This window comes from Arachis ipaensis, chromosome B5, assembly GCF_059453495.1.
Source record: "Arachis ipaensis isolate K30076 ecotype BB chromosome B5, ASM5945349v1, whole genome shotgun sequence".
Classification (NCBI taxonomy): Eukaryota; Viridiplantae; Streptophyta; class Magnoliopsida; order Fabales; family Fabaceae; genus Arachis; species Arachis ipaensis.
Genome location: NC_142440.1, coordinates 19,205,007 through 19,215,255, shown reverse-complemented (window position 1 = coordinate 19,215,255; position 10,249 = coordinate 19,205,007). Strand labels below are relative to the sequence as shown.

The 10,249-nt window shown below is 38.3% G+C and overlaps 1 protein-coding gene across 3 annotated transcripts; it reads left to right on the top strand.

Annotated features, from left to right (window-relative positions):
• The first annotated feature begins 5,896 nt into the window (after positions 1-5,896).
• On the top strand, positions 5,897-10,004 carry LOC107643201 (uncharacterized). Of its 3 annotated transcripts, none has more exons than XM_016346781.3 (8): positions 5,897-6,320; positions 7,581-7,632; positions 8,147-8,417; positions 8,502-8,563; positions 8,780-8,978; positions 9,072-9,168; positions 9,409-9,491; positions 9,708-10,004. In XM_016346781.3, the coding sequence occupies exons 2-8, from the start codon at positions 7,585-7,587 to the stop codon at positions 9,713-9,715; spliced, it is 768 nt and encodes a 255-aa protein (XP_016202267.1). In that variant the 5' UTR covers positions 5,897-6,320; positions 7,581-7,584; the 3' UTR covers positions 9,716-10,004. The 3 variants fall into 3 exon arrangements, with proteins under 3 accessions (XP_016202267.1, XP_016202271.1, XP_016202269.1); XM_016346783.3 differs by having other exon boundaries at positions 5,914-6,320; positions 8,137-8,417; XM_016346785.3 differs by lacking the exon at positions 7,581-7,632 and having other exon boundaries at positions 5,909-6,320.
• Positions 10,005-10,249: the final 245 nt, after the last annotated feature.

The window sequence follows — 10,249 nt, the reverse complement described above, 5'->3', positions numbered from 1 at the left end:
TACGGAGCTCCGATTGACGAGCCGTTTACGGCCACGCGTCGCTCTTCTCATCCTCTACAATTCTATCTAAGTTTTGTGGTGAGTATTTCATTCATCTCTGCCCAGTTTTCGAAATTCCCCACTGTTACACGTTTTTGGGTAATTAGTGTTGAAATCTTGTGATTTTGGGTGTTTAGGGATACTCCAACATGGATTCTAAGTGGGTTCTATCCCTACTTCATATGGGCTGAGGTAAGAAGTGCTCAAACCCTTGTGATTTGTCATTTTTATGAGCCCTAGGTTGATGTATGTATGTGATATTGGTTATGTTAGTGTATTTGGTGATGTTGGTGCACAATTGGGAGATTGGTATTGCTTGAGGAGCTTTGGTGAGGCTTGGAGCTAAGGTTGGTGAAGACTTCCATAGAAGAGGCTCAATTGGTTTGGCAACAAGAGGTACGGTTTAAGTTTCATTTAAGTACCGTGTGTTGTGATGAGAATTCCTAGGCTAGATGCCCCTAGGATTAAGTTTGGATTGTGTAAATGGTTGGTGCTAATATGCATAGTTGGTATGTAATGTGAATTAATGATTGGATTGAGAATTGTGTGGCCTTGTATGCTTGGTGTATTGAGAATTTGATGTATTGGGTAATGAGTATTGATTTGTGGTTTATGCATTTAAATTGTGAAAATTGGGCCGGAGGCCGTGAATTTTGGGCCGGAGGCCGGAAAGAGGTAAGAAAGGTAAGTGATGTGTGCATTGTATGATGACACAAGTGATTGGATGAATTTCCGGTAATGAATATGTGAATGATTGGGTTGGTTATTGAATAATAAGGTTTGAGGAGTTGAAGTGTGGAATTTGGTAAATTTGGGTGAAATTATATAGATGAGGTATGTTTGGTTTTGGTTGAGACATATTATGTGGTCATATATGTGATTATGACTATTGATGCCTTGATGGTATGATGATGCATTAGAGATATGTATGTTGTGATATATGCTTGAGGAATGATTAAGGTTGATTTGTGGGTGAAACCACGTGATAGTGAGTATGATATTGATTATATATAATGATGGTTGATTGGAAATAGTGTTGTTGAAATTTGGCATGAGGAAGAGTGTATGATATGTAAATGTGTTTGAGTTTGAGAAAGTGTCAATGTGTGAGTTGAGGAGGCTTGATGTTGATTTTAGTATATTTTGATTGATTTCAAAGAAAGGGATGAAATTGGCATGTTTTGGTTGATTTTGAAAAGAGTTGAAAATGGCTTGTTTTGAAAATGGCACCTTGTGGTTTTGTATGAAAATATGGTTTTTGGGCATATTTTGACGGGACATAACCTGGACTACGGATCTCTGTTTTCTGCCAAATCTGTTTAGAAATGAAATTGGATCCGAGATGTCCATGCCGTTCAAAGAACGGGTGAAAAACGATTTAAAATGAGAGAGTTATGTCCGTCGGAAGATTGGGGGTTGAATCTGTAAATTCTGCAGCTTTTAACTTGGAAAATTTTTAGCAGAACGACCCTACGCGCGTAGGCGCACCTGGCGCGTGCGCGCCGTTCTTCCAGAAAGCACCATCCACGCGTGCGCGTGGTGTGCGCGGGCGCGTCGATGCGCTGTACCAAGTGCCCAGCCATTTTCCAGAGAGTTGTGCCAGAGTTGTGCCAGTTTTGTGCCTGGGCGCAAGAGCACCCACGCGTACACGTGGCTGACGCTTGCGCGCCGTTTGGATATTTTTCAACCTGCGCGTTCGCGCGTATAACGCTTGCGCGTCGATGAGTTTTTGGCCATCCACGCGTGCGCGTGGAGTACGCGTGCGCGTGGCTCTGTTTTCATGCCAAAGTTGATTTTTGAGTTTTAAAGCCAAACCTCATACTTTTAAGCCTCCGATCTCACCCCTTATGTATTAAATCATTATGGTATGCCTAGCAATGAGGAAGGAGCTAGGGGATGTGGTAACTTGCGAGTGAAGCAAGGGAAAAAGGTTATGATCAATGATGATCAGATATGATTATATGAGATATGGAGGATGACGGTGGAAGTACCGTGTAAGCCATGAGCCGAAAGACTATAATTATTGATAAATGGCCGGTTCTTGATTGAACCATGGGCCGGATGGCTGAGTTATTGTCGGGTTACGGCAAAGTCATTAATGTTTATGGCTGAGTATAAATGCATATACGATTAATGAATGAATGTGTTAAATGGATAATAATGGAAAATGTTGAAATGTGATGTGTGACCCTGGGTAGTAGGCAGTGGCGTTGTCCACTTGCTCCGGTTATGAGACGGAAAAGGATGTTTATGATAAATGAGTTTAATTATGGAGTTTTGAATGAATGTATTTGTGATACCTGGGTAGTAGTAAGGGTTGTGGTTCGTCCCACTTGCTCCAGGTTAATGTTTGAGATTTGATAACAATGAGGATTTATAATATGAATTGAGATTGAATGAATAATGATGAAAAATGTCAAATGTAAGCATGCTTGTGTTTTCTCTCTGGTTGTAAGGGTGACAGGGCACCGATACCCTCTAATGGCGACAGGGCGCAGATACCCTCTAATGGCGACAGGGCGCAGATACCCTCTAATGGCGACAGGGCGCAGATACCCTCTAATGGCGACAGGGCGCAGATACCCTCTAATGGCGACAGGGCGCAGATACCCTCTAATGGTGACAGGGCACATATTCCCTCTAATGATATTAATACGCAACAGAGAGACTGTGCCCGGGTTAGCTACCGGACATGTCGGGTTGGCTTGATAACCGACAGATGATATCATCAGCCATAGGGCAGGCATTCATCATTTGCATATGTTTGAATTGTTTGGGTTTGCCATTTGTTTTGGATTTCTACATCATATATGCCATGTTACCTGACTATATGCTACTTGTTCTACTTGTACCATATTTGTGTATTACTTGCCTGAATTGCTTGTGTTTGTACAGCTGAGATGCCCTCATGCTGGTATCGGTGGGTGTGAGGGCTGTTCTTGATGGGATGAACTGATGATGCGATTGCATGATGATGATGATTATTGAATGAGATAATCGGAGCTCCCTGGGTAGACGCAGTGATGTAGTTTCACTAGCTCCAGGCGAGGGTATGATGTATTGATATAGAATTGTTGAGGCAGAACAACTGGTGATGGTTTTGCTTATAATTCTGAGTCTGATTCGTGGAAGAGTCAGCGAGTTGGGAAATATGTGAAACATGAATTAGATTTAGCACTCCCTTATGACAGTTGCCTATTCATGGATTAGCGAGAACCTAGGATGAATATTTGGTGAAGAAGTTTAGGATGCTTAGTGAGTTTTTATTGCAGTGCATTGTATCTATTTGGCACTTTTACCGTACTGGGAACCCATGGGCCCGGGGTTCTCATTCCGTATATATCTCTTGTTTTTCAGATACAGGTCCAGGTGCTCAGAAGTGAGTTGTGGGTCGTCTGAGAGACGGCAAAGATCTTTATTTCCTCTACTTTGTGTTTTGATTAGAATCTCTCCACCTTTGTTTTGAAAAGATTATATTATGTATTGAACTCTTTCGGAACTTGCCTATAGAGGCTCTTATGTTTCCTTTGGGAGAGATTAGGATATGCTGTTGTCATCTACTTTCATACTGTACCCTAGCCGGCCTAAACTTCGTGGGTCGCGACTAGTGGCTATTTACTTATGTTATATATATCTATCTCTTAATCTCTTTTATGCCTTGTCCGTATATCGCGTTTGGCTTAGCAGTTTAACTTTTCGTTGTCGAAATGTGAGTGATACGCTTTCGCGATTTTATTTCTACTCTTTTCAGGCTTCTCGATTAATACTCTTTTCGAAATTACCTATATTTATATATTAAAAATCCACCTGAGAGTCGTACCACCGTAATGACTTATGACTCGAGCATAAGGATTTGAGTATTAGGGTGTTACAAAAGTTATATTAGACTTTTTAATTTTGATCAATACAAGCCAAATTTGAAAAGCTCATCCTTAAGTGCTTCTAGTTTTTAAAAGCGGCAAGTACAAACACATGAGCTTTTTTATTTACCAAACATAAAATGAGATGTTTGAACTTTTGAAAAGACAATTACCTCTTCGAAAAAGCCTTAGTCAGGTAGTGGCCTAGAGATTTCAGTTCCAGAGATGGTAGTAGAGATTCTGAGACAAGAGCCGAATCAACTCCAAAGAACCACTAATCAGAAGACAAATAACCTGGGTTTTAGCATCAACCAACCAAAATGGGGAGGTTCACTCAGAAATTAGAAACAGAATAGAAGCTCCTAAAATCATCAGCGTGAGTCTTCAACCAATTCAAACTCAACACGAAGGGGGATGTCACCAGCGGCAGTGGTTTCAGAGATCCCACCAATTTAGTAGAACCAGTTGCACCTTAATCTTGCACCTGGTACAGAGAAATTACAATGTACGGAAGTGAATCGGAGACACGCACAGGGGAGGGGGGTGGGGGGACATTGGAGGTCGCAACGGCAGAAGTGGAGTCAACAACGGCAGTAGAAGCGTCTGCAGATGCGATACAGCAAAAACAGAGTCGTTAATGAATGCGTCATTGACGGTAGCAAAGCCGTTGGCAGTGACAAGACTTATCATAACGGAGTCAGCGGCGGTAGTGCCATTGTTCGGGAGGAAGGAAGCTGCGTGCTGTTTCCACCATGAAGGAGCAGGAGAACATGGACTACATTGAGGGATGTACGTATAATACCCATAATTTATTGATCCCAGGAGCACTCGCTCATATAAATAACTTTATCATCTTTTTCTTGGCTCTCAAACTCACCACTAACAGACTCACAAAGTAGAAGATAATTTCTAATAATTTAATACATTTTCATTCATATGGAGAGATGATTAAAGTACATGTGTTTAAGGCTTTATATAGGCAAAGTTTTATAATAAAATAATAATTCTTATAACAACTAAATACTAGTTGTAATATTTCATGAAACTAGTAGAAAATTGACTAGTCAAATTCCTTATTCAAATTTTTTTCAAATTCTTCAAGATTAGTCATCAAGTTGAAACTTCCAATTCATGATTCTTCTAATATGGAGGTGATGAATGCAACTTGTCTTATAGATGCTTCATAGTTCTTCCTTTATTTATTTCATCAAAACCAACTTGACTTCTAACTTCTAATTTTGACTAGTAAATAAAATTTGACCTGTGATTCTTGTAGCTTCTAATTTTATAATAGTTCTAATATGGTACAAGTTGATTTAAATTTTACTAACAAAGGAGCAGTTCTATTAGTGAATAGGGTCGGATAGTGGTTTGGATGCGGTTTTTTGGTTCTGGTCCAACCCTTGGTTCCAGGCCATGACCAAAAAAAAAAAAAGCAGGAAGCCATTCACGTTCACGTTTCCTGTTTCTCCTTCTTGGTTTGGATTCTCCTTTCTTAATTTCTTTTCCCTTTTTTTTCTCTCCTCATTGTTCATTGCACGTTGCTGATGGTTACCGGTTCAATAGGTTAGAATAGTGTGACAATAATAAGTGCTCGTTGCTCATGGTTCCCGGTGTAACCAGTTAGAATAATGTAACAATAATAAGCGCCATTTTTGCGTTTATTGCATCGCATACAACGTGACAAGGTAATGCTACTTTCTCACCCACCTTTTTCTGTTTTTCCTCTTTTAATTATCTTCTTTGATTTCAATTTTGATCCTCTTTCTTTTCCTTTTGTATTCGTTTTCATTACCAATGTTCTGAAAATCGGATCAAACTGGCCAGTTCAATCGGTTTAACCAGAAATTGCGTCTTGCAAAAAATCGATAAAAAACCGGTCGAACCAATAGTTAACCGGTGAACCGGCTGAACCAGTTCGTTTTTCGGAGGCCCGGTTCACTCCCCCCTCCCAAACGGTGCGTTTTGAATTTTGATTAAAAAAAAAAAGGAAAAACGGGCGACACTGCAACATAACGCGAACAACCCCCTCCCCTTTTACTCTCACAAACCTAAAACACTGTTCATCACCACCGCCTGGAACTCGTCGTCTCTGTCATCGTCGGGTAGAGGTGGCATCGCCGCCGGTTGTGACAGAGGGTGCCGTGCCTTCGTCGTCTCTCGAAGGTCCGTTCGACCCTCTTCTCCTCTACATCGCGCGAAGCTCTCGGAGCTCTTGGTGTCGCCATCGCAAACGGTTGCTCGTCGGCCCTGTTTTCTTCAGTCGCGAACGGTTGCTCGATCCTCTTCAAGCCCGTCCTCTTCTCCGTGAATCTCTACCCGGAGCCTCGCCGGGAATCTCTGTTCGGGGCCTCGCCGTGGCAAAGTGATCCTCTTCCGAGCTCACTCTGTCACCGCCGTTCCTGCCTCGCCGTGTCTCGGGTAACCCACTTCTTCTTCAGTTTCAATTTCTAGGATTCTGACTTCTGAGTTGAGTTTGTGTACTAGATTCTGAGTTGGGATTCTGTTTTGAGTTGGGTTGTTGCTTATATGATTCTGAATTTAGTTTGGATGCTGAATTTGGATTTTTCTGTTTTGAGTTGGGTTGTTCTGAATCTTGCTTCTATGCTTAGTTTTTCTGTTTTTGGATTTCTTAGTTTTTGATGCTGAGTTTTCTATTCTTGGATTCTGGGTTTTTGTTGTTGAATATTTTATTGGAAGGCTTTTGTTGAACACTTGATTGGAAGTATGGTATTGCTTTTGTTGTTTTCTATTACATAAACGCTTGTGTTAGGTTCATCAAGTATGCCATTGCTTTCCCTGTTTTGTTCCAAACTGAAGCCATGAAAGCTATACTGAAGAAGAACAAAATGGACCAAAGAAATGAGCCATTGCAAGGAGTTCAAGTTGCATTCCTGCAATCACGAGAGATGAATGATCTCACTCTTGCAAATAATTAATTCGTTTTGGTTCAATTTGGTTTCAAAATAACTATCAATTTAGAAAAAGTAGTAATTGAAAAATTAATTTATTTTAGACAATTTGTCTATATACATAGAATTTTCCGTGAACTACTTTATTTGTATATTTATTTATTTTGAAACAAATGAGTATTAATTAAGAGTAAGAACATGTTTATGTATTATCTTTGTTTACCTGTTTCCTATAATTTTCTTTCTGCTGAATGTTGACTGATGTTTCAATTTGTATGTAATGGGAAAAAGACCAAAGTCATCACCTTGATTGTAAGGGTTTTGTCAGGTCTTTGAACCCCCCATGTATGCATGAATTCTAGTTTTTAGAAGTTGGTTTGTGGTGCCATTTCTTGTTTGCGCTTCTTTCTAGACTTGAGAGGGTTATTAGTTTAAAAATTATTAAATTTGTATATTTGAAATTATATATTAAATTTTAATAATTTATTTCTATATTTAATTAAATCGGTTCAACTACGGTTCGACTCCGGTTGAACCATTAAACCATTGAACCAATAGCTCGACCGTCTGATGACCGGTTCGGTTCTCGCAACCTTGTTCATTACTCTTCTTCTTCCTTTCTCAGATTCATCAAACACCTGAATTTGTCTCTATTGACCTTCCTAATTTCGATTCAAAATACTCACATTATTGTTTAGTGTTACTGTTGAGTGAATGCGATAATATGTTCTTTGGAATTTGATGGATTTTATGTTTTGCATACTGTTAGGATCATGGATTTGAAATATCCAGCTCGCAAGTTGTCTCGTTCCGTTCTCACTGTGAGTGCTCAATTTTCATGATTTATTACAAATTAGAGTAAAAAGACAAGGGGGGAAATGTGTATAATACATGTTTGGAACTGGCAATAATACAGTTACTGATTAAGTAAATGATGTAGCTAAAAAATGTCCCGGGGAACTTGTTAAGAAGATAATAATGGAAATTTTTGAGGTTTTTGACTTATTCAATGCACTGAAAGTATCAAAAACTTATCTTTCAATTAAACTTTTACTTTTATGGTGTTTTTAGTTTAGGAAGATCAATGGATCATGACTAGCCATATTTCATAGAAATCATGCAATATTCCAATCTAAATGCATCATACTGTTCCCTCTTTGACTTGTCCTATTATTTTTTAACTGGATTTTTTGTCCAGTTTATTGTTGAACATAATAGCGTTTGGCATAAGTTTAAGTGGTTACTTGGTCTAGGCACAGCAACTGAGCGCATGCTTTTCCATTCAAATTGAAAATGTTAAAAGTGTATTCATTGTGGGTTTTAAGGCTTTTACAGATGGGCAATGTTGGGCTTCAACTCCTTTGGTACTTCCTACACATACTTCTCAGCATTTGGCATTCCATCTTAGCAATCCGTTGTTTCATTGAAAGTTATTTCATCACTTGTGGAGTATTGGAGAAATACAAGTCTCTTAATATAGCAAAGCTTCGGTACCTTGCCATTGTCATAGAAAGTGAAGATGCTCACCAAACTTCAAAAGTTGTCAAGCTCTTGCAGTGGCTGGATTCTATTGGGGTAAAGAATGTTTGCCTCTATGACATGAATGGTATGAAGCTTGGAGAAGCATTAATGATAAACATTTTGTGATTCAGGCCATATATAAATATTTTCCTTGAATTCTGCATTTTAGGAGTGCTGAAGAAGTCTAAAGAAGCCATATTTGGAAAATTGAAGAATGCAAAACCAATAGAGGTACTATATGCATTTTTTGGTTAGGTAGTATGCTTTTTTCATAACATGTTAATGAACTTATGATATTTGCTTGCACAAAACAAGAAATATATCTTAGTTGCCCATAGTAATCATTATCGAGATTGAAGCAATGTGTTGGTGGGAAAGTATGGATTGGATAGATATTCAATGGAAATCACTGTCAATGAGTTCTGATCTAGCATTAACTCAGTGCAGGAAGTTAATGAAGCTATTACACTCCACGTTCCAGAGCACATGACTTTGGAATTTGTTTCTTACGCAGATGGAAAGGAGGCCATGGTAAAAGCAGCCAATTTTATTTTTGTAGAGAATTTGAAACGACAAAACTTTGGTGGAGAAATTGATGGTCAAGTGATATCAGAACCTCTCCTGAATGAGGCACTGAAAGTTGTTGGTTTGTTTGCTTTCTGAACCTACTAGTCATTTAAATAGTTAATTTTCTTGTTCAGGACATATTCACTTAATAATCATCTGGTTTCACTGTCAGGTTGCAAGGGTCCTGAACCTGACCTTTTACTTGTTTATGGGCCAGTGAGAAGCCACCTTGGTTTTCCTGCATGGAGGATTCGGTATACTGAGATTGTGTAAGTTCTTTAGACCATCATTGTTATCCATTTTATCAGAAAAAAAGCATTCTCTCTTTTGCTTTCCCTCTGTATTGCTGTTGCAGAGCTACTTCTCTTCTCAATTCCATTGCTGGATCATTAACCCATAAATTTAATCTCCTTCCATTTGTATGTGTTTTGTAAATAGTAAAAGTTTCAATTTTTTTTGTGTATATATATATATATATTTGAATAGATTCTGACAGATGTTTATTATAGACATATGGGATCATTGAACTTCATGAGATATGGCTCCTTAATAAAAGCCATTTACAACTTCACAAAAGTGCACCAGAATTATGGTAAGTATTTTACAATGATTTTTTTTATAATTGGATTATGTTTGTATTGTTGTATTAGTTGCTTGAACGGAAGTATATAGTAAATCATATTGATAGACTACTCTCAACAATTATAATATATGGCTCTGTCTTCGGATGCTAGGCAGAGTCAGTATGTATTGAAATCAATATTCTGTAGGTAACTCAAACGTATTATCTTTTGGTTTGTGCTAACAGGTACGTAGTGAAGGAATTTGAGGATAACTGACTTGGCATTTGCAAGCCACATAGGAGTGAATAATAGAAAAATACTTAACTACATATATTTGAGCGGCAGACCTTTCGGTAGATGAGAAATATAATTGCAAATCATAATATAGTTCTAATGTAAGTTTTTTTGGGGGAAGGAAAAAAGAAAGAAAAAAGTTATATATATTACTCTCTTTATTCATATATAGTTTTTGTCTTATAACTTCCGTGTATTTTTATTCAAAGTGCACCATAAGAGACTGAGAAAGAGGATGCAGTTGTTGATATACAAACAAAGATGGTCGTATATTTCCAATTTCCACCCTTTCGTTTTCCTCCCCAGGTAGAAAAGTAACGTGTAGTTGTCATTACAAAGCAATGTTGTGTACTAATAACAGGACACATTGTATCGTGGAAGGGAAAAGAAAAGAACAGGGTACCTGATAATTACATTTTAACTCCCTTTCACTTTAAAATCTCATTAGTTAAGCATAAGATAATAGAGGTTAAATAAATAACAAAGACTTATA

What these genes read in the sequence shown, in the direction of transcription:
- LOC107643201 (XM_016346781.3), top strand. Translation starts at nt 7,585, where the DNA reads ATGGATTTGAAATATCCAGCTCGCAAGTTGTCTCGTTCCGTTCTCACT. An exon ending in TTGCCTCTATGACATGAATG is followed by an intron (nt 8,418 to 8,501) that starts GTATGAAGCTTG and finishes TCTGCATTTTAG; the next exon opens with GAGTGCTGAAGAAGTCTAAA. An exon ending in ATTCGGTATACTGAGATTGT is followed by an intron (nt 9,169 to 9,408) that starts GTAAGTTCTTTA and finishes TGTTTATTATAG; the next exon opens with ACATATGGGATCATTGAACT.